The 27,890-nt window shown below is 40.2% G+C and overlaps 1 protein-coding gene across 3 annotated transcripts in view; it reads left to right on the top strand.

The window, feature by feature from the left end:
* The first annotated feature begins 764 nt into the window (after positions 1 to 764).
* The window catches only part of cfap36 (cilia and flagella associated protein 36), a 36,602-nt gene continuing 9,476 nt past the window's right edge, over positions 765 to 27,890 (top strand). The window contains exons 1-7 of one of the 3 annotated variants that reach the window (XM_007892390.2): positions 765 to 969; positions 1,887 to 1,951; positions 14,657 to 14,758; positions 20,123 to 20,237; positions 24,465 to 24,552; positions 25,903 to 26,083; positions 26,813 to 26,887. In XM_007892390.2, coding sequence (XP_007890581.2) covers positions 876 to 969; positions 1,887 to 1,951; positions 14,657 to 14,758; positions 20,123 to 20,237; positions 24,465 to 24,552; positions 25,903 to 26,083; positions 26,813 to 26,887 — 720 coding nt within the window. In that variant the 5' untranslated portion in view covers positions 765 to 875. The remainder of the gene's footprint in view (positions 970 to 1,886; positions 1,952 to 14,656; positions 14,759 to 20,122; positions 20,238 to 24,464; positions 24,553 to 25,902; positions 26,084 to 26,812; positions 26,888 to 27,890) is intronic. The other 2 variants (XM_007892392.2, XM_007892391.2) reach the window with 2 other exon arrangements.

Here is a 27,890-nt window from a genome sequence, read left to right as displayed (position 1 = left end):
TTCAAAATAAACATTTTCATGTAAGCATTTACAGTATATTCCACTTTCATGTAAAATAAACATCTCAAAGTGTTTGCAAAACAAAATGAATCAGAAATGAACGTTTTTATAATAATTGTTGCATTTGATATACGCACACAAAGTGGAGAGCTGCAAAGCTTTTCAGAGTCCTCAGTGTAGTGACTATTTATTTGTAGGCAAACGGCAACCAATTTGGGCACAGCAAATGACTCGTGAGATGGGTGACGAATTCATTTGGAGGAGTGTGGACAAAACACAACTTGCATTTACGTCGCACCCTTCACGCGTCTCGGAGCACTTAACGGTGGCAGATCTGGACGGCAAACTCTGCCATCGGGGGTGACCATCGACGTGGTCAGAGAGAAAGGTCTTGAGGCGGGACGCGAAGATGAACAAGGGCGGAAGAACAGAGTTGAGCAGGCCACCAGGAGAACAACAACAACAACAACAACACGATTTCATTTATACAGCGCCTTTCTGGTCAGGAGGACGTCCCAAGGCGCTACCCCAGAGGAGCTGGTCGGAAAACGCCTCTCAGTACATCTGCAGCAATGGCGCTGTGCGGCCGGAGCTGCAGCACCGCCTGTCAGTGCTGAGCAGGAGCGGCCCCACAGGGGCGAGAAGCACGAGGCGGGTCGGCGGTGCCAACAATGGCGGCGGAATGGCGGTGACGCGGCGTCGCGGATTGATCCTGAAAGAGAATCGCCCGCCCCCTCACCCCTCCGCTCCGCGCCCCGGCGCGGTTGGTTGGTTGCTATGGAGACGGGCTCGCAGCGGCTCCATCCGGGTCCGCGGGCCGGCGAGCTCTCCGTCCTGCGGAGGGGGAGAGAGGGGGAGAGGGAGGCGGCGTGAACATGGAGGAGTGGGTGGTGGAAGGCATAGCGGGTTACCTCAGCAGCCCCTGCTGGACCATACCCACCACCGACTTCGTCGAGCAGAACTGCATAGGTATAATAGCCGCCGCCGCCGCCGCCCGCACCGCGCCGAGGCTTTTGACGTGTGCCCTGAAGTCATTTGGGAGGAGGCAGTGATTTGTGCTGTTGTGCTGAAGGGGAGCTCAGTGTGTAGGCCTCCTGTGACTGTCACCACCAGCTCCAGTGCGGTACTGTCCGTCCTGGCATCGATTGGAGGTGTTGGGTGTGTGGGTGGGTGGGTCTGTGTGGGGGGGGGGGGCTGTGTGGGGTGTGGGGGGGCTGTGTGGGGGTGTGGGTGGGCTGTGTGGGGGTGTGTGTGGGTGTGGGGGTGTGTGGGGGTGTGTGTGTGTGGGGGGGGGTGTGTGTGGGGTGTGTGTGTGTGGGGGTGTGTGTGGGGGGTGTGTGTGTGTGGGGGTGTGTGTGTGGGGGGGGTGGGTGTGGGGGGTGTGTGTGGGGGGGGGTGTGTGTGGTGTGGGGGTGTGGGTGTGGTGTGTGGGGGGGAGGGGTGGGGGGTGTGTGTGTGGGTGTGTGTGTGTGGGGGGGTGGGGGTGTGTGTGTGTGGGTGGGGGTGTGTGTGTGTGGGTGGGGTGTGGGGTGTGGTGTGTGTGTGGGGTGTGTGTGGTGTGGGGGTGTGGTGTGGGGTGTGTGTGTGTGTGGGGGGGGGGTGGGGGGTGTGTGTGGTGGGGGTGTGTGTGTGGTGTGGGGTGTGGGGTGTGTGTGTGTGTGGGGGGGAGGGGTGTGGGGGGTGTGTGTGTGTGGGGTGTGTGTGTGTGGAGGGGGTAACGTGGCAGTGTTTGCTCTCACCACTGCTGTGTTTGCCGATGGACATATTACATCGGGAATCCTTGGGTCGGAGCGGAATCCCGAGAGCGCAGAGTTGTGGCCGCGCAGAGTGTTCATCTCCCAGTCTGGTCCGTCCGTGTGAACGTCGGTGTCCTCTTTTTATTTCAGTTTTTGACGATGAGGAAGAAAACAAGTTGTCTTACACGGAGATCCACCGCGAGTACAAGGAATTGGTGAGTCCCTTTGTCGGTGGCAATGCATTCCGCTATTGCTTGGATGAGATTTATATATTTGTTGTTATTTGAATTATTGCAAACCCACAAGCAACTCATAAAGCACCCGGAGCAACAACATCAATGCGCAATATGAGGAAAGGGCAAGAAAGTAAAGGTGGGAGTGTGTGTTATTGAACACAGTACTCGTTTCGCTTTTGTTGAACTGTTTCGGCGTTGAAACACTTTATGTGTTGAAACAGCAGTTATTTTTGGACGACTCCACGGGCTGATAAGATTCTTTGCGTTTTCAGTACGTAATGAATGTAAAGACGGCGATGCTGAGAAACAGCCACATTGCAGTAATAAGAGCTCCTCAAACATCAGCACCTGTGTGCACTGAATTGGTGGCAGAATCGCCAACGATGGAGTTTCACTGATTTACTGTTCAGATTTATTATTAAGATGAAGGATTTAATTCAACATAAAATCATTGTGACATCATCTTGAGGCTTCTTGTTTGCAATGCCGGAATGAGGTTGAATCTCACTCAAGTGGGACCACTTCTTGCCATCAAACTGAATCTTTTGACTACTGCAAGCCTTGCATGATCGCCAACATTATTTCCCTTTGCTTCTCCTCCGCTCAGTATTTAGCGGTTTTGTCAAAACCATTGTTGTTCAGTGGGAGACAGGATACAGCATCTCTACTGATGGTAGTAATTATCCTTCCGTGGGTAGTAATCGTTTTTTTTTCATGCCATTCAGAATAATGCTGATTTAGTAAGTTATCCCATTCAGTGGACAGTTTTTCTGCAGGCCAAAGATGCATTAGAAACTGATTTACAAACATTTGAAAGATAATGGCAAATGAGCAATACAGGTTTGATGTTGCATTTTGGGAATATTGATTTTAAGCAATATAACATTGTTTTGTTACAAACCAACTGAGAAGGAAAGCTGTACCTTTTTTAAAAGAAAAGAAACAAAAGTATGTGAACCCAATGAAGGGGAGGGGGTAAGCTGACTTGGAGAAGGATCTGTATGATTATTAATTACTTTCTAAAGGTTTTTTTCTAGTATATGTAAAGTCACTGGCAACAAAGCCAGTCAATCACTTTTTTTTAATACATTTCACAAATTATTCCAACCAGCAATGTAACATTTGGAATATTATGTGTATATTTGGACACTTTACCTTTAAAAAGATGTTAAAGCATTGGAGAAGGTTCCGAATAAAGTGAGGAGGATGTTTGCAGGACATGGAGCATTGTTATGAGGAGAGGATCGCAAAGAGATAACAACAATAAATTACATTTGTGCAGCCCCGTTCACATCAGGAGGAAGTCCTAAGGCATTGGTGAAAAGAATAGGGAGAATATAGGCACGACTCAAATCTTGAAAATGATGAGAAAAGATGAAGTGAAAGTAAAAAGATTTTGAGTCCCATACTGGAAGAAATAGGTTTGAAATGAATAACTCAACTGAGACAAGACATTCGAAGATTTTTCCACCATAGAGTAGTGGATAGATAGACAGACTCTCAGCAAATCAAAAGTGCTGCGATGATTGCCTTTTTAAAAATATAATTGCATAGCTATCTGCTTAGAAACTATTTTGGAGGTTGTAGTGATAGATACAAATTGTGATGACTTATCTTGCTCATTTCAGTGAATGAATATTGTCACAGGAGACATGGCAAAATTTGATTGTAGTGAACCTTTTTCTCTAAAGGAAAGCAATTGGGGAATTATATAGTTATTTTTTTTGAAAAAAACTTAATTTTAAAAGTTGAGATGAGTGAGTGTGGTAGGCAGGGAATGGTACGATACAGTAGAACAAATCCAACTAGAAGGTTTTAGCCTTAGCATAAAGCTGCTTCCTGTATCGCATGTTACAAATGACATGTTAATACCCCATATAAGTGAGTACGGATTGTTAATTTTCTTTATAAATTAAATATTTGCATATTGTAAGTAAAAATCACACCCATGTAACATTTCTCACTTTGGTTGAAAAAAATCTGATTGATGACTGATGATTGGTACACGAGTCACTTCCACATATTCTAGTAAACTAGATAAGGGTGAATCAGTGGATGTGGTCTATTTGGACTTCCAGAAGGCATTCGATAAGGTGCTGCATAAAAGGTTAGTCCAAAAGATAAGGGCCCATGGAATTGGGTGGAGCATATTAACGTGGGTTGGGGAATGGTTAACGGGTAGGAAACAAAGAGTAGGGATAAACGGGTCCTTTTCAGATTGGCGGGATGTGACTAGTGGAGTGCCACAAGGATCAGTCCTTGGGCCTCAGCTATTTACCATCTCCATCAACGATCCAGATGAGGATATCGAAGTTAATATATCTAAATTTGCGGATGATGCAAAACTGGGAGGAAGTGTCAATACAGAGGATGACATTAAAAAAAATGCAGCGAGACATAGATAGGTTAGGTGATTGGGCAGGTAGGTGGCAGATGAAGTATAATGTAGGGAACTGCAAAGTCATCCACCTCGGTAGCAAAAACAGTAGAGTGGGTTATTTTTTAGAAGGGGAGAGATTAGAATGTGTTAGTGTCCAGAGGGACTTGGGTGTCCTTGTACACCACTCACAGAAAGTTAGTCTGCAGGTGCAGCAAACAATTAGGAAGGCAAACAGTATGTTAGCATTCATTATGAAAGGATTAGAGTATAAGAGTAGGGAAGTCTTGCTGAAACTGTATAGGGCCCTGGTGAGAATACTGTGTGCAGTTTTGGTCTCCTTATTTAAGGAAGGATGTACTTGCCTTGGAGGGGGTGCAGCGTAGATTTACTAGGTTAGTACCAGGGATGAAGGGGATGAGTTACGAGGGTAGGCTGACCAATTTGGGCCTATATTCTCTAGAATATAGAAGAATCAGAGGGGATCTTATAGAAACCTATAAGATTATCAAAGGGCATGATAGAGTAGATAGTGGGAGATTGTTTCCCCTGGTTGGAGAAACTAAAACCAGGGGTCACAACCTTAAAATCAGAGGCCAGCCCTTTTGCACTGAGTTGAGGAAGAACTTCTTCACTCAAAGGGTAGTGAATGTATGGAACTCACTACCCCAAAGGGCTGTTGATGCTCAGTCCTTGAACATATTCAAGACTGAGATAGATAGATTTCTTATTGTAAAAGGTATTAAGGGATATGGGGATAAGGCAGGGTCAGGTTATTAGCTGGAGTTAGATTAGATCAGCCATGATTGAATGGTGGGGCAGGCTCGAAGGGCCGAATGGCCTACTCCTGCTTCTACATGTTATGTTTCTAATCAAGAAGGTATGATCTTAGTAGATACCATAATAGGATCACAAACCAATCCTAAGTTATCAAGAGCTACACTAATGCTCTTGATAACTGCTTGTATGATAAAGCTATTGTGGTTGAGGAATTTATATCTAAAAATAAATTATTTAATTGTTGAAGATTGAACTCTACTGGCTACTGTACAACCATTTAACATTTAGGAACTCATATTTTGGAACAGTAAAGCTATAGAAAGTTATTATTGCACATAATTAAGAAGATATAGGTTGCAATCTGATAAACAAATTTGGGAGGGGAAATTACAGCATTATTGGTAATCTAGGCAAGGTCAGATTGTATCCAATTAAGTAGAATATTTTTCTCTTTTGCTTATTACTATTAAATCTAACTCTTGATTTTAAACATAGCATACTTTTTTTCTCTTACAATCAAACCCAATATACGTGGATAGAAAGGAAACATGTATGTGTTCTGTGTATTGTGTGAGTATAACTAGCTACTTGATTTTGAAAAGTAATGTGATCTAATAAAATTTAATTCATCAGGAACTAGTCAGTTTGATTTGAAAGTGTACTCCATTGAACGGGACGTAAAAACAAGCCTCAAAAAAGACTAGAATAAATGTTCTTTCCTCTTATTTCTCCCACTCTGTCCTCTTTTCTCCAGAATGTTTGTCAGGAAAAGGTTAATAACATGTTGAAGCATTCTTTTTGAATCAGTTTGTTGACGGATCAATATAGACCTCTTGATCAAATACTTTGCAGTGAACTCCAACTGATCATGCCCGAATAATGTGTTTATAATTTTAAATTGAATCACACTTTGGAAAAATGTCGCAAAGCTTTAACTTTTTGGAAGTTGTTACCGTTCGTTAATGAAAATTATGTGGGCAGAACTGAGTTTCGACCAATTATCTTATCTAATCAAAAAGTCAACTGATTTCTGGTAAGTTTTTTGTTTTTAACAATTCCACTTCTTTCATAGTATCAGGTACTACATTAGATACTATGCGGACAATAATATATAATGCTTGTTCTTTGGATTATGACGAATATTCATTTGTGCTTTAACAGTTTCTTTTATAAGTAAAATCTAGTCTTCTTTCATAAATTTGAAACTATATACAAATTATACTCAGAGAGTTATTGTAGCAAGGTCCAACATAAATTGAGAAAAGCCTCTTCTTTCTCCTCAGTCATAGCGTTGTGATCTTGGATGAGGAGGAGGTGTGTTACCAGCTGAAATGGAATTTACCAACTGCAGAGTGGACAAGTACTGTACTATCTTGTTAATATCACCATGATTAAATCCAGAGCATGGAAGTGGGAGAATTTAGCTTCATGTTAGAGATTAGATACATGTGTGGGCACTGTCACGTGGATTTGACCTTATTTAAGAATGCAAGCACTTGAGGTAAACTTCTAAGGGCAATCTCGGAAGTTTTTATCCCAGAGATCTTCAACTAGTAATGCATGAAATCTATAAATTTAGTTCATATTATTTGTCTGCTTAAAAATTCATGCATTTTCAAATGATGGTGTTACACTGCATTATCTTCTAAAGTGTGTTTTGAAACATTTTTGTTTAATAACTATTGTATTTCTTGTAAGTTTAAAATGTTTGCAATTAATCATTTTTAATTCAGAATTGTTGCAAAGTAGATTTTTACTTGCCATCCATCAAATAAAAGTTTTTTTTATTAGTTTTTTGTCTTGCATTCTTTTTGTTTGACATTGAAAGTGTTTTTGTCTTTGAGCATTTCATCTGAGAATTGTCAGGTGAGCCCCTGTCAATACAACATGAATTGTGGTTCTTCCAAGAGCTTTTGAAATCACCTGACCCATGCAATATAGTTAAATCTTGTGGATCCCGCATTCAATTACAAACCTATGCAGTAATAGTTTCAGGCTATTCCCATTTCACAAATTTGGGTAGTTTATTATTCCCATAAATTTTCAAACGTGCTTTACAAATGTACAGTTTCCATGTAATGCAATGGATTAGTACTACATTGGATTCTTGGCTATCTGCAATATATACTGAAACTCCTATAACCATTTACAGTTGGAAAAGTGTGTAATTAATTGTGCGATGAATGTAATCTTTTTGTGAACATTTTGGTGTTCTGTGTCTCAAGGGATGAGATATTTTCAAAACTACCTTGTCTGCTGGTTTTAATCAAATTATTTGATCAAAACCAGCAGACAAAGAAGTGTTCCAGTCAGGTTTATACCCATGATGTAAACTTAGTGGAGAATTAACACCTGTGCAAGGCACATTGTCTTCCTTATTTCATAAGATCCCAGTTTGAAACAGTTATTTCTCCATGCATTTATACACTTTTTGTCTAATCTATATAAATTTGCTTGAAATATTTACTGGCCTTGAGATGAAGAAAAATATTATGGTATTTCTGGTTGTAAGAATGACAGCTGAAGCTGTTACATTAGAACTTATATTGCTGGAAGAATCTCCAGTTCAATATTATGGAGGAGTTGTCTCTCCCCTTCATATGTCCAAAAGTGTAGACCAAAGAAGCCATGATCCTATTCAACACAAGCTTTACCTCAATCTTCTGTACTGTACATCTGTTAAAATGCAATTTTTCCCATCTAGAAGTTTTTTTAAATATAGATGCAGGTCTGTTTTCTGACAGAAGGTTTATTATCATTCTCTCTGGTTAATTTACTCAATTTGATTGATCTGTTCTTCCATTTACAGTGTGTGTATATATATGTAATCTATATAACATATAACTTGTGAGTGTATTGCCTGTTTGGTGCATATATTGAAGTCCTTATACAGAATTTTATATATAATTAGTGGTTAGAAGCTGTTGGCTGTTAAAATTAGTCTGACAACTCTCCCTTACCGATGTTTTTATTATTTTATATTGAATTTGGAATATGAAAAATAGTTATAGTAAAATGTGTATAAGTCTGAGGAGTATAAATCATATAATTGCCCAAGTCGTACATCTGCCCAACTACCGTTCAAGAGTTTATGCTCTATGCAAGTTTGACATACTTAGCTGTTATTAACTAAGAATTAGTAAATATATGTATATGCACAATGGATTTCTACCTATTAAAAACTGTGAGGCAGGAGTTTGCTTTTTGGGAGTTTTGGGAGTTCCCTGAAAATAATAATAATACTTGCATTTAATATAGCCCCTTATAATAATAATCCTTGCATTTGATGTAGCGCTTTTCACGTCTTCTAGACGTCTCAAAGCGCTCTACAGAATATGCTGTAAAGTGAATTGACCGTATATTTGTGGGTGAAACACGGCAGCCAATTGCGCACAGCAGTGTCCCACAAACAGTCATGGATTGAAAATGACCAATTTATTATTGTTTTGTTTTTTGGAGGGATTATTATTAGGCGTGTGGAAACTTGCTCAAGGTTTCGCCCTGCCTTTCACATCGTCCAGACGTCAAAGTGTTTTCCAGAACATACTTTCAAGTGTAGCCACTGTGTATTATGTGGGCGAAACGCGGCAGTCAATTATGGACAGTAGTGTCCCACAAACAGTCATGGATTGAGTGACCAAATTTATATTAAAAAATTTTTTTTGAGGGATTTTAACCCCCGGAAAAGTGATCCACCAATCGACTAACAACTGGGTTCCTACCTACTGCTAGGTGAACAGGGGTGTGTGGAGTAGGGAAATTGCTCAACGAATGACCAGATTCTCCTTTTTACTGCTTTTTCAAGCCAATTGATTTCAAATTATTTGTAGTGTGTTTGCTTCTGAATTTGAGCTTTGCTGATCCTGAACTATGTTAGTCCACAAATTAGAATATAAACCAATGAGTATTAATTCCCTAAATCAGTTTATCCAGATTACTGGGTATTCTCAGATACACAGAAGGGGGAGAGAGTGAGGAATCTATACTTGGCAATGGATTCCAATTTGCCAAGTAGGCCAGTACAGTATTTTGATTAAAGGTAAGGATGGTAATTTGGCCTAACCATTTAACTGTTTTTTCCATAGATATATCACATTAGTTTCTCATCTGAATATCGATTAATTCTAAATGTTGCAAAGGCATTTGTATCTTTTGTGGTCTCTCGGCACCTTTATTTAAAAAAAAACTGATCAAAAGAAAACTGAGAACAGATGTGTTGAATTTTCCATGATTTGATATGAAATCTAGTTAAAGAGATGCATGAGGGAAAGCCTTGGCCAGAATCCACTATTTCCTCAGTGAATGATAGAATCCACAATGTCAGTCCAGGACAAGTTTGCATACAATGTCTGCTTGAAGGCAGAAGGAGTTGTGGAATATACGGAAGTCTCCCTAGCTCGACTATTAGCAAACCAGCAATGCAAACCAGGCAGTTCCGGTAGCAATGTTATTCCTAAAATCAGCAGTACACGCTTAACAAAGTGACTATGTTATGACTGCCGTAGATTGAGTTGTTCAGCCACCAAATACAGCCAATTAGTGAAGCAATGTTGCTGGCTCCAGTCTCTGGAGAATTTATGGCTACTAGCTACTGTATATAGTGGTAAATTGTGACTTGAAAAGCAACTGCTATGTCCAGTTGGAACCAGCTGTTGCAAAACAGTCCTGCAATATAAATTGAGCACTTTCTGCTGCACCTGGCATCCAGAGCAGGTATTGCAGAACTACTCAGGAATGTGCTATAGCATTGGCGAATTTATTTTTGGTTAGACTTGGAGGTTTCAATATGATTTTTTGAATTACGATTTATCATTTTTACACGTGCGGTGACTGTGGTAATACTGTCAGCGTTAAGTCAAAGTTTTACTTTAACCTTTTGAAATAAAGGGAGATGGTGCGTGCAAATTGAGATTTACTAGAAACAGGATTTTGAGGCAGTGTATTCCAGATTTGTTTGTAGAACACTGAGATTACTCATTTAATCTTCAAATAAGGCAATGTTTCTCTCAGTGCTGAAGAAGGTGTAAACAGAAGAATTGGCCTTATCTTATTCTGTATTTTTTCTTACACATTCACAACTGCACCTCAAGATGGTCTGTTGTGCAGTGATAACACATTGTTGCCTTCACGCAGGAAGAAAATCAGTAGGAACAGCTTTGCCCAAAGTAGAGCAGTGTTTCAATGGCTCAGTATGTAGGTACACTAAATGATGATTTTCTAAGCCATAAAGACAATGAAAATCCCATGATCTTTTGCACGGGTTTGCTAAATTAGCTTATCTCTGCTGGGTGGTGGTAAGAACAATAAAGTTGGCACCAGTGCTCTTAGGCTAAGAAGTGGCAAAAAATAGGCAAGGTCTCTGCATCTGGTTGTCATTTCGTACTCCATACTCGACTGTGCATGTCTTGTGGAGACATTTTGTGAAGAGCAGATCATGTTTAGCTATGATCCTCTCACTGGTAAATAACCTGAAGGGGGTGATTGTTCAGGTATATACACAAAGAATGGACACTTGATATGAGTTGCAATAAAACTACCCCAAGTATGAGCTGCTAACCTCCAGAAAGAAGGGGAAATAATTGGGGAAAATCCCACACAACTTGTGTAAATTGATTATAAAATTGAATTGCTTTGTGAAGTCTCAAAGACGTGATAAGGTGCTATATCAAATGCAAGGAATATTATTATTAAAATGGCAAAGTCTGGAGTCAGTGAAAAACCTCTTGAAGATAAAATTCTAGGTTTCATAACTTTATAAAATTAGTAAGCTATTATTTCCCCTCTTTGCAAGGTCGTATCTTGGCTGAGAGTAGGGGGCATTAATCTGCTTTAGGATTTTACCAATGATGTCAAATAACTGTCTACCAGCAAATGTTTGAGTACCAAAATGTAATGGCACGGTCTGCTCTTATTATTTATCTTTGACATGTATATTCCCATGTCTCAAAAATGTATTTCTAGGTGGGAAAGAGTAAACTATTTCTCTGATTTCGATTTGTCCTCTTATTGAAAAAGAACCTATGTGGGTAATCTCAATGCTTATTTCAAGTTCAATCATTCTGTGGCGGTGTTTTGGAGCTAGTGTGCTGTACTACTGTGCCATCTGTTTGTAATTTTCTTGACATCCTCTTGTTTCTGTTTCCTTTTGTTGGTGGGGGGGATGGTTTGTGTGCTTTGAGTGTTTTTATTTAAACAGTAACTGCTGATGACATTGGGAACTGGCTTTTGAGCTTAGTAACTGATCTGATTCACACAATTGAATTGTAATCTTTGAAGCAGCCATTGGGTTAACAGCTGCACCTCTGCAGATATTAATTCAGCTCCCTCAGATTGTTAGGTTGAGCAGTTTCTTGTAGGCTACTTCCATGCTGTCATCAATTAAAGCAATTTCTGCATGAAAATCAAAACGATTACCCTGGACACAACAAAAGCAGACCCACCAGCACGTTGCCTCCTAGCACTCCCTCCCAGGGATCCCTCTTCACCCAAGCACAGGCAAGCTTTTGAGTTTCCTCTAAACTCCAGGCAAATGGTGCATTTTGATGAGCTTGTAGCATGTGATTTCCCCCCTACCCTTTTTGACGTGGATAAGATAGTCAACATCTCTTGGGCTGAATCAGAAAAAATTCTCCAAAGTCGAGCCCTCATTCCTGGCCTAATGCCAATGGCTAAATGGCAACAATCCAAACAAACTTGGGCACAATTGACAAGCGCTCGCACCACATTTGCCACTGTGGAGGTTCACAAAGATTTCTTAGCAGAGCCAAACTCCCACAAACTGATGCAATAGGCAGCTGTATTGATACATCTAAGCACTCAGTCACTCAAGCAGTATGCAAGGCACTCCGTAAGAAGTACTGTACTCTACCGTAATGCGGTATGTAAATTTTACAACAACAAATTGCATTTATACAGTCTTTCACGTCGGGCGGACATCAAAAGGCACTGTACAGTCAAAGGTTTGTGCCTAAGCTGGGGGTTGGAACAGAGGGGCAAGGGAGCTGGGCATGCGAGGATGACCAAAGGCACGGTCCAAGAAGAAGGTCTTGAGATAGTCCTTGAAGGAGGCAAGGGAGGGAGCAAGGTGAAGGAACTCTGGGATGGAGTTCCAGAGGGTGGGAGCAGAAAGGCTGAAGGCCCTTCCCGCCGATAGTGTGGCAAGCTGGGCGGGTGACATGGGCAGGCCAGTGCAGGCCAAGCAAAGGGAGGGAGGAATGCTTTAGCGGGTCACAGAGGGTAGGGGAAAGATCATGGAAGGCTGTAAAAGTGAGGGCAAGGATCTTACATTCAAGGAACTTCTAACACAACCACCAAGATTGTCAGGTTGAGCATATGTACACTATATGCATTGGGGTGTCAGTCAGATTTATGAGCTCAAAGTCTTGACTTGGGTTTTGAACTTGCATCGTTTTGATTCAGATGTGAGAGTGCTGTCAACTGAGCCATACCTGGAGGAGGTTATTAAAGATCCCTTGACACTATTAGAGAAGGTAGTTGTTCCAGTATCTTGGTCAATAATGCTTCAGATTAACCTGTCATTCCATCATGGCTGTTTGTGGGATTGTACTCTTTGCAAAATGGCTGCCTATATATAAAAAAATAAAAACTACACATGACAATAATTACTGTGAAAGTATTAAGGAGTATGGTGAAAGAGCAGGACAGTGGAATGGGCGCAATGGGCTGAATATCCTCCTGTTCTTGTTTTCCTATGTTTGTATGAAGCTCTTGGAGTTGTGTTGTCATTATAACCACTATAAAAATGCAAATTCTTTCATTCTCTATCTACTGTAACTTTTGACTGTGCTGCAACCAAAGAGCAGTTGGAATGTCAGAAAATAAAATTTTAAACTGTAATTACAGGTAAAAGTATCACATATTCAAATGATTTGTGGTTCATTGTTGAACAGCAATACAAGTTGCATATCTAGATATTACTCTCCATAAAATATGAAATTCAATCCTTTATTTTTTTTAAAATTCTCTGTTGCCAAACCTTTCTTGTTTAGCATTATGCCATTTTGGCATGCATGCAAGTGTTAAAAGATTGTAAAGCGATGTGGGTGGAGTTCAGCATTTCCATTTTTGGCAATCGGACAATGTAATCTGATTTACAAAAGGAATGTTTTGGCTAGAGAGCAGTCATTTTGGATTAAAAGAGGAAGGAAAGTTGAGGCAGAGGACGATTTATTTGGGCAGGCCGAAGTTTTCATTAAGGTCACTAGTGTTGCTACTGTGGTAGAAGACAAATGTGTTTTCTTGGCAGATTTTAAAGAGGAGAAAATGTCTTACTGAGGCGCTATTATAACAGTAGAAGTGCCTACAAGGGTGGTCTCTGTCTAAACTTCCTGTCTATATGTGCCAGCCTTTGGATGAGACATTAAAACTGAATCAGCCTGTTCAGGTAGACAGTACAGACAATATTTAGAACAAAAAGACATGCTGAACAACAATCATCCAGAATCAGAAAGTTGTGGGTTCAACTCTGATGTCAGGACTTTGAGCTGATATTATAGGTTAATACTCACAGTGCAATGCTGGGTCAGCACTGCATTGTCAGAAATGCCATCCATCCTTCAGATGAGACACTTAACTGAGGTCCTATCTGTCTGTGATAGATCAATGGAAGTTAAAGGTTCCTTGGCACCAGTCAAAAAGAGAAGGGAGATTCTCCTGATGTCTTGGCCAACAATCCCCCCCTTGCCCCATAAAATTAATAATTTCATGGCTGTTCGTGGGACATTGCTATGCGCAAATTAGATGCCATGTTCGCCCGCAAATACCGTCAGTAACTCTACAGTAAATCATATTAAGTGCTCTGAGACGATTTGATGACATGATAAGTTGCTGTATCAAATTGTTTGTATTATAGAACAAAGGATTATTTGTATTACAGACCAGCTAACTGGTTTTACTTTCAGTGACCTGTATACACATCACCAACCACTGTGGAAGGTACTGACCCAAGTGATGTAATTACTGTTTGGAGTTTTAAAGCAACTACACATGTGCAAACTTGTTTTAAAATTTATCTGGCTGATGTAGATGTTTCCAGTAACATGGTCAGAGCAGTTTCCAAAGCAGCAGGAGTCTCAACCAATGTTGAACAAGTGTCACAGACAATGCACGGTTTTCCACTTTCCTGGTGGAAGTGGAGATTAATAGCCTCTGGTCTAATGCAGAAAATATAGTCACAAGCAAAAATAATTTTCCTGAAATCTTTTAGAAGTTGAAGCCACACATTATGTTGACATTTCTAGTTTCCTCACATATTTTGGCCAACAAATCAATCAATGTGCTGCCACTAGATGACAAAGGAGCTGCTGGATTCTCTCTCAGACAGTTGTAAATGGTTGTTGCTGAAATTTATTCCACTGTAGAGATACAATTACAAAATCAACCTCATGTACAATCAACTTATTTATTTTGATCTCCATTTTCTCTCTCTGTCTCTTCCTATCCCTTCCCCCCCCCCCCCCCCACTGAATACTATTTTTTAACTGAATACTATTTTACTTTGAATATAGGTAGAGCAGTTATTGGAGGGTTATGTTCAGGAAGTTGGGATCCAGGATGACCAGTTTTTGGAAGCTTGCAGCTCTCCGCTTGCACAATCTGAGTCGTTTCAGGTAAGGACAGAAATTCTCAAAGCCATGTTTGGGTTAGATTGTTTAGTCTCAATGTTACAATGCACTGCTCTTCACTTACTGTGCTGTGTCATACAAATGAGAAAGCTAATGAGTATGGTTCATGGTTGAAGCCTAGATAAGCATCCTTTTTTTGCGTTTCACCCACAAAATATACAGTCAGTTCACTTTAAAATATATTCTGTGAAACGTTTTGAGACGTCTCGAAGACATGATAATAATAATCCTTGCATTTGATATAGCGCCTTATCACGTCTCAAAGTGCTTCACAGAACAAACTGTAAAGTAAATTGACTGTATATTTTGCAGACGATACAGGGCAGCCAATGGTGTACAGCAGTGTCCCACAAATAGTCGTGGATTGAAGTGACCAATTTATTATTTTTTTTTGAAGGAATTATTACCCCCGGAAAAGCGATCCACCAATCAACTAATGACCAGGTTCCTACTTACTGCTAGGCAAACAGAGGCGTGTGGAGGAAGGAAATTTGCCCAACATTTTGCCCTACCGGGAATCAAACCCAGGTCTCTTGCTTGCGAGGCGAGCGCTCTAACCACTGAGCTGCAGCACTCCATGATAAGGCACTATAGCAAATGCAAGGGTTACTATTATTATTATTATTATAAACAGCTTGCTTGTGAGAGCAGACGATTGGTAAGCAACCAAGCAATCTGGCAGTTTTCATTTAGCCAAATCTTCTTATGTACCTGGAGAATTCTCATTTGGAAGCCTTCCAGAACATCACCTGTTTGTTGGGGTCACATTCAAAATAATTGCTTTCTTCACATGGGGAAACCAATTGAAAAACGTTTATGTTAGATGCAGCTTTACAGCCAAAACGGCCTCTGTGGTTCGGTCGTACAGCAGCAGTGACATTTTGTAACAGGTTGCGCATGTTGACAAAGTAGTCTTTTAAAAGTAGTTCTCTATCTTAAATGATGCAATTGTATATCCACAGACCGAAACCAGAGGCAAATGTTTTGGTGGGTGTTGAATTACAACAATTATGATAGATGTATTCCTCAATGGTTGGGAGCACATCTGGGGAACAGATGGGGACAGCATATCTAATGACATCCTAACAATCTGGAATTGAGGCAAAGCCAGGGAAACACTTCCTGCCTTTGTTCAGAGTTCAACCAGTTCTGCTCAACACAAAGTAATTAAATCACTAGTGAGGGATGAAGCTCTGATATACAGGGGATGAGCAGTACTTCATAGGTTTCTGAATAGTACCCAACAGCCGAACAAATGTTGAACTACAATATGATCCTTTAACAACCCCCTCCACCACCAACAAGAAATTAGGGGAAAAACAACATATTGAACCATATCCTGGTGCAAGGACAAATAAGTTTGATGCTTTCAGGAGAGGGGAACGAGGAAGCAAACAAACTCCCCAAAGAAAAAAGACGTTAAGCATTAACTAGCTTTCAGGTGAGGTTTGAATATTGAAAGGGATTGTAACCTTACGAGGTAACAACTGCAGCTAACTGATTTTATAGTCAACATTAAGACAGCAATATTTTCTTTGCAACATTGGAAAATAAATATGATTTGGAAAGATTCCGCTGACGTTACTCAATGGGAGGGACATGTGCTAGTGTGGCTCCATTTGTTTCAATGGAGTGGGCGCGTAGCACTGGCCGGGGAATTAATACCGCTTGACGTAGGAAACCAGGGTATTGGCAGATATTAATCTTGGTTTTATTGCATGCTTTCTGATATTGTCCTGAAGTCGGGAGACTCAGGAAAGTATTTTATCTGTTCAGTTGAATAATAACGTCATGTTTGTTTGCCTGTCAGTTACAACCTTGGAAGCGGAGGTTCTGCATGTGTGTTAAATCTAACCATTGATTTAGTTGCGCAAAACATGACAGTGACCAATGAATGTACGTCCTGACATGTGCACCTAATCTGTCAAAATTAACAGTGTTATTGTTTTAAACACTGTCAAATCCTACTACACCACAGGGTTGTTATATCAAATAATCCATATGTGATCTGCAGAATACAGAATCCACATGATGTTCATTTGGATCAGAAAATATTGATTTGCACGGTGGGTTGTGAAAATGTGAAATGCACTGTCCCAGAAGGGTACGGAGGTAGAATCAGTTAGCACGTTTAAAAAGAAGATACAATACTTGGTATGTAAGTAATTATAATAAATAATGATAATAATTCTTGCAATTGGTACCACACCTTTTTTTACCAGGAGGATGTCTCAAAGCGCTTTACAGGATTCACTGTGAAGTGTAGAATAGAGAAGAGGTGGGGAAACGAAACTTAAAAAATCTGATCTGATAAACCTCTGGAGCAGCTCAGCATGCTGAAGGAATCCCTTGTGTTTTTCTGATTTTAATCTGCTTTAGTCAGATGTCGAATAATTATCCTTAAAAGAAACTTAATGTCTGAGTGTTCGTTTTAAACTGCGCGTTGACTTCAGGAAACATCATAGCAATAAATGTGTGCTGAGGGAAGCATTTGGGGGAAAAAAAAGTCATAGTTGTACCCTGCAATGATGGTGCAACAGCTGCTAGTAATCTTACCATTTTGAATGTAAGTGTCTGGTTCAGGTTTCAACCACAACTGTAAAAACTAGTTCAAAAATTCTTTTTTTAAAAAAAAATCTAGAAGTTGCTGAAATAACTTTCAATGATTCCGTTTTGAAGTGCACACTTTTCTTGGGTAAATGCTCTCTATTACCATTTTAACTCTTTTGATCACTGGTCCACGTGTATAATGTTTATTATACTCCCATTTTCGCAGTGAACTTTGACATTTTGTTTTTGTATGTTATTATTCATTTCAAATGCTACTAGTAACAATTTAATAGGAAATGAATCATGACCTGTGTACTCTCATTGCAATTACTATCATTTTTATAGTGTTCACATTCATCACTCTGTGCATCTAAGTCTCAGGATTTGAGACTCACAAGGTCCTTTGTGCATTACTTTCCATTAATGTTCTCAATAGATGGAGTGACATACATTTTTTAGTGTAGACTTCAAAGCAACCACTTTTAATCTGAAGATTGGATCATGCTTTACAGCTAAAACCAAAATTACATTTCAATACAGTACCCACTGTGCAGCTGAATGAAAGAATAATATTGTTGTTTAAAAATGAGCTTTAAACCACTCAAACCTTGGATACTTTGAAAAAGAGACAAGTATATGATCTATTTTAAAACATCCGGGATGTATAATGATTTCCACCTTTCTTTCAATACTGGACAAACATACTCCATACCCTTGTAAGAATTCAAAGAAATGCTATTTCATTCTTCTTAACTAGACTGAGGTTGATTGGCCGCATATGCAACTGCAAGGATGAGATCAAATAAGCTGACCCAAATCGATCTTATGAACAGTATTGAGTTGTGCACCTCCATCAGTGTTTTAATTAACATCTCATTATGAACCAGGCCATAGAGGATACTTGATAGAAATCGGAATGACACAGCATTTGACAGAAGCCAGAGTGATAAGAGTAATGATTTCATTTTCACTCACGTTTCTTTACAGATAAATTAAGATCCTACTATGTTCCTTCAATACATTTCTTTAGCTCAGTGTTGGAAGCAATTAATGATGCAAAATTTGGAATGAAAATGTTGCTTATTCCTTCCACTCATGTCCATGATAATTTACATTCAAGATCTTCCTGAACATATTGTGCTGGAGATAATAATAATAATCCTTGTATTTCATATAGCGCCTTATCATGTTGTTGAGACGTCTCAAAGTGCTTCACAGAATATATTATAAATAAATATAAATATTTAACATTTCATTATGAACCAAGCCATAAAGGATACTTATAGATATCAGAATGACATGGCATTTGACAGAAGCCCATGGGGACAAAAAAAAGGAATGTGCACATGTTACAGAAAAATACATTATTGCTTGGCATAACAAAAGACTTAATGCCAGCTTGAATAAGAATATATTTTAGGAAAAGTAAACCGAGCTGGGACTGTTTTAGAATGCAGTCTGTGTCTTTATAACATTATAATCAGTGTCTTTGATTCTTATATTTCAATTCTGCATTATAATGCTGAATAAAAATATGTAGGTTTTTTTGCATAAAATGTGTGGAAAAGTTAGATAAAGATGTACTGATCTAAAATCATTTGTTCTCTGACATTGTGAATGAGTTTGCTTAATGCTGTCGGACTGTGGTTAAAGTAGCTCCATCCAGTGTCAGCAAATGGGTATTACAGCACTTCAATTTGTTGCATTGGTTTCATGGGTATTTGCTTCCATTATTTGTCCTCATCTTACCCCTACTCTCCTTATTGTGATAAGAGGCACACTGGAGTATAATTTCATAGGCACTCACAGACTTTTTTTTGTACATACCCAAGTGGCAATTCTTGTATCAACCTCTTAACCAGGAAATTGTGGACATAACCACAATTAAGAAAAAAACAGGTAAACAACAGACAAAAGAAAAAGTAAACAGAAGACAAAATACCAAATGGTAGGAAATTATTTTTGACCGGTATGAGATAACTTTCACATTTCTGTAGCTTTAGATTTATGTATTACAGCAATCGTGCTCCTTTCATGCAATTCATTTAGTGTTGGAGGAGAGTCAAAATATTTGGTTACAGAAGGAAAAATTAAAACCATAGTAGATGAAAGCAATGAGAGGCTTTTCTCTCACTGCTTGAATTTGATTTTTCCACATAATATTATGGGACGTATGAAGGTACGGCAGTGACTTAGCTATTGGAGTCCTGTAGCTCAGTGGATAGAGCACTCGCTTTGCAAGCGAGAGACCTGAGTTCAATTCCAGGCAGAGGGCGAAACCTTGGGCAAGTTTCCTTACTCCACACAGAGCCTAATAATAATCCCTCCAAAACCCAAAACAATAATAAATTGGTCATTTTCAATCTACGACTGTTTGTGGGACATTGCTATGCGCAATTGGCTGCCGCGTTCGCCCACAAATATATAGTCAGTTCACTTTACAGTGTGTTCTGTGAAGCGCTTTGGGACGTCCTCCCGACATGAAAAGCGCTATATCAAATGCAAGGATTATTATTATTATTAGCTATTGAGTGTAGAGGATCACAAAAGGTATTTCTTTTGAAATTATTTTCTAATTTGGTATTTCTTTGATTGATTGTATGAAACTCTTTTGAAGAGAATGCTTTATGGTGTAAATTGTTGACATGGTCACATCTATTCTATAATGTGGTGTGAAGGTATTCTGTAAAGTATGCTACTAAATAATTTTATTAAGCATGTCGCTGTTGGGCCTTAACTTGGCTTGTGCCTTGTGTCTGAGTAGTAATATTGTTAACTTAATTATTTTTGTTTTAAAAGCCTGTGTTCCAACCAGTATTAGCTGCAGAAGATTTTCAAGTGTTCAAATCAATGATGGTACAGAAGAACGTTGAACTACAATTGCAAGCTCTTCGAATGATCCAAGAGCGAAATGGTAATAAAATAAATATGGTCTTCTGGTAAATAACACTGTTGATATGAACAGCTGTAAAAGAAAGTTTCAAATTGCATTGTTTTGATTGTTTTAAACCCTCTATTTTAAGTAGTTTGTTTTTACTGAAAACCATGTTTGGTAAAAGAATGGCAGGAATTCATAGCATAATATGCAACATTTATAGATCTTAAACCATTCCTACAGTTTAATATTGGGTGTTGGCAGAAAACCTATTTGTGAATTATGTTTAAAATCTGGAGTAGGTGATATTTGGATAGGGTACAAATCTGATCCTGGATTATTAGACGTTGGCGTCAGTCCTGTACTGCTCCTAAAAATAGCATTATTTCTGTTCCTTTCTTAGAATTAGGTTTCCATTTATAAATATGTTTTGAAAATTGATATTTTTAGCAATTGGCACAAGATGGACAGCATTATAGGCCTGAAACCCCACCTGAGAAAGAGTAAGATTGTGCAGAATCATGAAAAATTCTTAAATTTGGTCTAAATTTAGAAGCTTGTTTTCCGCTGTACATTTTTTCTTTTTTCAGGCTCTGGCAGCATCAAGCTCCATGGTTGCATACTACAACTCACCAAGCCAGTCAGGATCCTAGGTGTCTTGTTCGACCCTCAACTATCTTTTCTTCCCCACATCCAAGCCATGACCCGCTCTGCCTTCCCTCACCTCCGTAACATTGCCCGACTCCGCCACTACCTCACCCCTCAGGCCACTGAAAATCTTGTTCATACCTTCATCACCTCCAGGCTCAACTATGCAAACGCCCTGCTTGTCGGCATTCCCAACAGGCTGCAGATAATCCAGAACTCTGCAGCCCGTGTCCTCTCCCGCGACATCTCCCCCACTCTTGCCCGACTCCATTGGCTTCCTATCCTTCAGGGGATCCCGTTCAAGATCCTGGTCCTCCATGGCCTCACCCCACCCTACCTCTGCGACCTCTTAACCCCCTACCAACCCACCCGCTCCCTCCGTTCAGCCAGCTCCAGCCTGCTCCACGTCCCCCGCCCCACCATTGGCAGGAGAGCCTTCAGCCACTCTGCCCCCAACCTCTGGAATTCCATCCCCCAGTCACTCCGCCTCTCCCCCTCCTTAGCCTCCTTCAAGCCCCGCCTCAAGACCCTCCTCCTCGACCATGCAATCAGCCACCCCCCTTCCCCTCCCCTCCCTTCTCCGCCCCTGACCCCAGCTCGGGTCTGAAATGCTCCAGCGCCTTGGGACATCCTCCCGACGTGAAAGGTGCTACACAAATGTAATCTTGTTGTTCTTAAAAAGAACTTCACAATAATTGGGCCTTAAGACCTCATGGAATTTGGAATTTGATTAGAACATTTTCCATTCATAGGTTTATGGCAACTGTTTATTTACAGGTTTTATTTTACACATTCTTCCCCAATGTTTTCATACTTTATAAAAGGGCATATAGTTTCTTGGTCTCTGATTCTTTTTCATAACACATCAAATCAACATATTAGATACAATACAAGTGTCAAGGTATGTGAGCAGAGTGGAATTACATGCAAACATTTGAATGATAGGTTGGAGAAAATATATGAAAAGCATGAAACAGAAAAAGGTATTTGAAGTGGAATAATTGCCCTCAACTTCTACAAAGAAATAGAGTGGATTACCATGTACCTTAGTAACATAATTTAATGTTTTTGTTCTTTTGAAGAATAAACAATTGCAGGCTGTTAGTCAAAACTGGTGGAATTAATGTGTTATGCTAACCAGGAGATGTCTATTTTCTCTTACTGGGCATTTTTGTGTAAAATACCTTGTCAGTTGATGCCGAAGATGAGCCGTCAACCGGCAGATCAATTGTGCCAAGGGATTAATTAGCACCTTATATCAGAATCTCATTTTAGAAACATGCAGAAATTCTCACAGCTCATTATTTCAGTTGCTTTGCAGAGATAGATTCCACATAGTGGATGGAAATGTGCTTATCTGTGAAATTGACCACCCAATACTTTTGGAGTGATGAGACGTTTGCTAATAAAGTAGACAGGTCAAGTGGTGATCAGCAATTCTTTCTGAAGACTGATACTTTTAAATTGATGTAAGCATTGATTGAATGATAAGTTGGATGCTGAAACTCAATTGCTCATTAGAATTGCAGCTAGAACAACTCAAACTGACATGGGCATAGTTAAAAACAACAAAAAAAAGCTTTTCTAGAACTGCCAATGAATTAGAACCAAATGTAAAATGTATTACAAAAGTCAGAAATTATTAGCATTGCAGCGATAACAAAACTACAAATAGGTAGTTTAAATCCCATCAAATAAAAGCTGATGCCCTATGAATCAGAAATATATTGAGTTGAGCATCAAAATTTTAGATACTCCAAAACCTTTGCTTTTAAATTTGCAATCTAATATATAACAATATAATATTACCCAAGCTATTTCAGTAATTAAATAACTACTTACTGGGTGGCAATCAAAGAAACTGGAGAGACTAATCATACATACAGAACTCTAAAATGAAGTCAAATGATTTTATATCACACAATGGACTGAAAGAGATTGTATTAATTTATAGGTTGAGGTTTGTTAATTCAATACACCAATAATTTGTGTACCAACAAATTATGATTTTACCAATCAATATACCAGTAACAATGATTGAAGGGTAACCATGATGCTGCGATGGAGAGTCATGCAGCTTCTGAACACTGGTTCACTTCTGGTCAGTGCTGACTTTGTGGGTCTCAACTAGGGGGAGCACAGGGAGGCTAAATTGGCCGCAGAGCAGGAAACCAGTAAGGATTTCTGCTTCTGATCCCTTTTTCGCACCCTCTAATGGTAGTGCATGTGTGTGGCAGCTGGCTAGGAAGATGCCAGGCTTGGGTGTGACGTCCTCGACAGTTGAATGGCCTGCAGACGATCATTGCCAAGGTTCACATGTGAACAGTGGCCACTTAGGCTGGGTACTGGAGAGCAACCACACCTCAGCAAGAGGAGGCCAGATAGGCATTTGCCACTGGAGGAACAAAAACAGAAAAATAATTCAACACACTAAATTTTACAAAAATGCTTGACAAGTTTCTTATTTGGGGAAAAACAGAATACCAAACTAAATTTTATCCAGCCTATTAAACTAAGCTTAACCTAGAATATTTTATGTACAAATATGTTTATGAACCAGGATGGAATTACCTTGATCACACATTTAATAAACGACTTGCCTTTCAGATAAATCTTCATCAAGCCAAACTCTTGACACAGTGGGATACTTTTGGAAGTGTAGTAACTGTTATGTAGCCAACATGACACCTAGATTTTTTTAAAACTGGACAATAATGAGAAAATATCAGTATAATTCAGCACAGGAACATTGTTATTATTGCATACATAATACTTTTTGCATTTATTATAACTCATGAAACATCATATAACATATGAAAACATCTCAAAGCACTTTACAGGGTTTACTGTAATGTGTAATGACTGTATATTTGTAGTTGTACAGCATTATCCAATAAACAACTATGAAAGAAATGACCAATTTTATCTAACCAAGATGCTGGAAAAATATCCTGGGATGTCATGGGATATTTAACAAGAACCTGCACAGATAGACAGAACCTTGGTTCAGTGTCTCATTTGGTGTATCGTCTGAACAATGTGGTGTGTGGGGGGGGGGGGCTATCGTTCAACTGGCTCCAAGGTGACATGCCTGACGATGGAATGTCGGAATTGAGCCCTCCGTGGCAGTCTCAGTGGTCTGGCTCCTGAGCCAGGCGGGTCTGCAATATTCCAGGGCACTGCTGATGACAGCACAGCCAGCCTGGTTCAATGGCAGGACCTGGAAGGGCAGACCAGTCACTGGGAAAGTGTGCCGGACAGCAATATCAATGGCAAGCTATGCGGTTTTAGCTGGTTAGATTTCAGCAGTACCCCAACGCACATTCTGGGGTCCCCAAGCTCTGACTCTTGCCAACCTGCTCCTAATACTTTCTGGAATTAGGTAAGCAGGATGCTCCCTCCAGGGAGAATATGCATTCCATTCCAACAATCTATCTCTGTGATTTCCATGTCCAGGTGGATGCATGGAAATCTCAGCTTGGTTTGGATACTCTTAAGCTTGGTGACGGGTTTCCACAGGTGTCAGACTCCCGGCTGACCCCTCAAAAAATTAAGAAGGCAGTGTTAGCCATTCACTAATTGACTGTAAAAAGATTTGTATTTTTCTTCCCTTGGCAGGAGTTCTACCTGAATGTTTGACAGATGGCAAGGACAAAACCAGCGAATTGGAACAACAGGAGATGAAAATTTTAAGAGAGGTGCTAAAGTGAGTCAGTTACATTGCATTCTCGCTCACCTTTTAGTATTCATTGGTTCAATTAGTGAAATACAATGTATTAATCTAATATATAATTGTTGGGGTGGAGTGTACATTGTCACTGGTCCACGCCTTTATTACCTCAAGACTGGACTACGGGAACTCCTCGCCGGCCTTCCCGGCACCTCCCTCCACAAGCTGCAGGTCATTCAGAACTCTGCAGCTCGTGTACTGTCCCGCACCAGGCTTCGCGACCACATCACTCCCACCCTCGCTCGCCTCCACTGGCTCCCCATCCCCCAGAGGATCGAATTCAAGATCCTCATCCTCACCTACAAGGCCATTCACGGCCTTGCACCCTCCTACCTCTCCAACCTACTATCCCCCTACTTACCTGCCCATACCCTCCGTTCCTCTGGCTCCGGTCTGCTCCACATCCCCCGCCCTAACCGCCCTACCATCGGTGGCCGGGCCTTCAGCCTCTCAGCCCCTAGGCTCTGGAACTCCATCCCCCAGTGCCTTTGCCTTGCTTCCTCCCTTTCCTCCTTCAAGGCTGGTCTCAAGACCTTTCTCTTCAACCGTGCCTTCAGCTCCCCTCTCGACTCTACTCGCTCCCTCCTTTCCCTCCCCTCACCCTGACTATTTCCCCCCTGCTCGGGTCCCGACCCAACTGTCCAGCACCTTGGGACGTCCTCCCGACGTGAAAGGTGCTCTATAAATGCAATCATGTTGTTAATGTTGTTGTTTCAATTGGGTTTGATGCAGCCAGCTCATGTGATGAAAGTTTTCCCTGCTGTTGAATTTGTATCTTATGTGAAATATACTTTTAACTCTGTTTCTGCTGGTTCACATAAACCTAAGGTTCACTAATAAGTGAACCTATTCAGGACCAAAATTGGTGATTTGGGAAAAGGAAATATTGTTGCTTACAAACTAGAAGGTATTCATCGGGTTTAAGTCACAATTAGGTAGAAAATCCGTCGGGATCTAGTTTTACTGTACTGATGTAATGTTTCGGAATGTCCAGAATTTGTCAAATGCGACATTAAGCAAGTAAATCTAGACCCAGGTAAAAGTTATCCCAATTGTTGAGCTGAGTATTTGAGTTTTAAGAGCCTTGGGGATGATGGGAGGGCTGGGAAAGAACACAATACAGTATGAGATGGTACACTCCTCGATTTGGAGTTCAGTACAGATACAGTGAGGCAAACATTGTGTAAGGGGCTGGTGCAGTGCATTTGGAGCCTCTACCGGGTTGAAAATAATTTAAGGCTTGAGGAATCCTACAACAAAAGGCGCATAATCTATGTTTTTCTTCTGGAAACACTGAGCATTATTTCCTCCTCTTGCCCACCTCAGACGGTCAAAAGAAGAGTATGAACGTGAGGTATTTAGGAGACATACAGAAGATTTGGGAGAAGGAGCTGGATCAAATATAGGACCAAGAAGTGATGTGGAGAAGGCCATTTTGGAGAACTCGCGGCAAGAGGAAGCTCGTCTTGCCAGGCAAAATCAACAAGGAAAAGAGAATCTGCAACGGGTAATAAACATGTATTTTGTGATACATTAGAGGGTATGAGTCTAGCACTCCTCACATACCTGCTTCACACATATATTGTTAGTTAAACCAGTTAAAATATGGTTTCCAATTTTGGTCATGCTATTTTAAAAAGGATGTCAGGAACATAATTAGCATTTACTATGAATGTTTTGACAATGAGCAAAGGAACTAGGCCTATTTTCACTGGAACAGAGAAGCTTGATAGAGGTCTTTTAAGGGGGTTAATAGAGGAGACTCTATGTCCACTGGTCACTTTCAATGCAAGAGCATCAATTTAAGGTAATTACCAAAGGAGCAAAGGGGGATATTAGGACGATTCTTTTTAAACATAAGGTTATTAAGATGTGGAATGCAGTGATTGGAGCAGTTTTTATGGTGCACTGGTACCCTTGAGGGGGGAGAAGGAAGAGGAACTCTTCCCTGAGCTCGGAGGGTGGGGGGAAGATCATTTTGTTGTTTATTTACATCAGTTACAAGCCCATCGCCAAGTGAAAGCAGTTGCCCCCTATTGCTAAGCATACCTTGTATATGTAGCCGCCCCCAAACACTATGATCAGTGACTTCCTGGATTTTGTGTCACATTGTGACAAATCCAATGAGAAAGAAACTGCTGATTGGCCGATCAATAAGAAAAAATAGTGATGTGACTGGTGCTTTTCAGTGCAGTTAAAGTGATAAGGTTTTAATAACATACCAACTTTTTTACAGGCTGTTCAGAATTCATTACAAAAGAGAGCATCAGCGAGAGAAGATGTAGTTGCATCCACAAGTAACCTTGATGAGGTAGTAGTTGAATTTGACAGATTCTTAGTTTGTGTCATGTGGTCGTAATTAACTCCTAAAATGGTGCAATTAAGACAATAATGGGTTAGTGTAAAAAAATATTCAGACACTTCTCAAAAAGGGAATGAAGTTTTTTTTTGGCATAAGAGAGTAATTCTGTAATGAACTAGGATGGATTTTAGCGAATGGGAGGAACCTGAATTGAATGATGATAGCGACATTGTCACAGAAGAGAACAGAAAGTATGGGTTAGATTATTCAAGTTAGTTTAAAAATCGTTACCTTGCATTATCCAAAATGTCAGATTGACAGCACCCACTGTTTCAGATATCTGTAAAAGATATTTAGCAATAACACATTGACATTAACATTGCCCAATGCTTGTAGAGTACGTCGTTCTGACACTTTTCATGGCACAATTACTGAGTCGTGAATATTTAGACATAGTTTTAACCTTGTAGTGCATCTACTATCATGGCTGAGAACAACCAACTCAATACCATCAAGCCATCAAAGGAAGCGGTGGGATTCACAGTTGCCAAGCCAATGCCATATCTAAACAACAAATGGCTCACTGGAAACCTCTATTAAACCTCAACTGGGTTAGCGCCTCCTCAGCCTGTCATCACCAGCCTGTGCGAGTGTGTGTGTGATTGTATGTGTGTGTGTGTAAGTGTGATCGCAGGTGTGTGTGACTGTGATTCCTGTAGCTCAGTGGTTAGAGCACTCGCCTTGCAAGCGAGCCACTTCAATTCCAGGCAGGGTGAAACCTTGGGCAAATTTCCTTACTCAACATTACACATGCCTTATGCTTCAATTCCTTGCTAATCTAGTCATTCACAAACTAGGAGTTGGAGGTGGTCTATCAGTATCAAGTTTGTAGTTTTGGACTACAGTTTCCTATCTGCTTGTGAATGAGCCGATATTGTGCAAGTGCATATCATTTAGAATTCTTGAACAAAATGTTAATAGTGAAGTGATTCATGTTATTCATTTACTTAGT

This window comes from Callorhinchus milii, unplaced genomic scaffold (assembly GCF_018977255.1).
Source record: "Callorhinchus milii isolate IMCB2004 unplaced genomic scaffold, IMCB_Cmil_1.0 Scaffold3, whole genome shotgun sequence".
Lineage (NCBI taxonomy): Eukaryota > Metazoa > Chordata > Chondrichthyes > Chimaeriformes > Callorhinchidae > Callorhinchus > Callorhinchus milii.
This window is presented reverse-complemented; position numbering and strand designations above follow the sequence as displayed.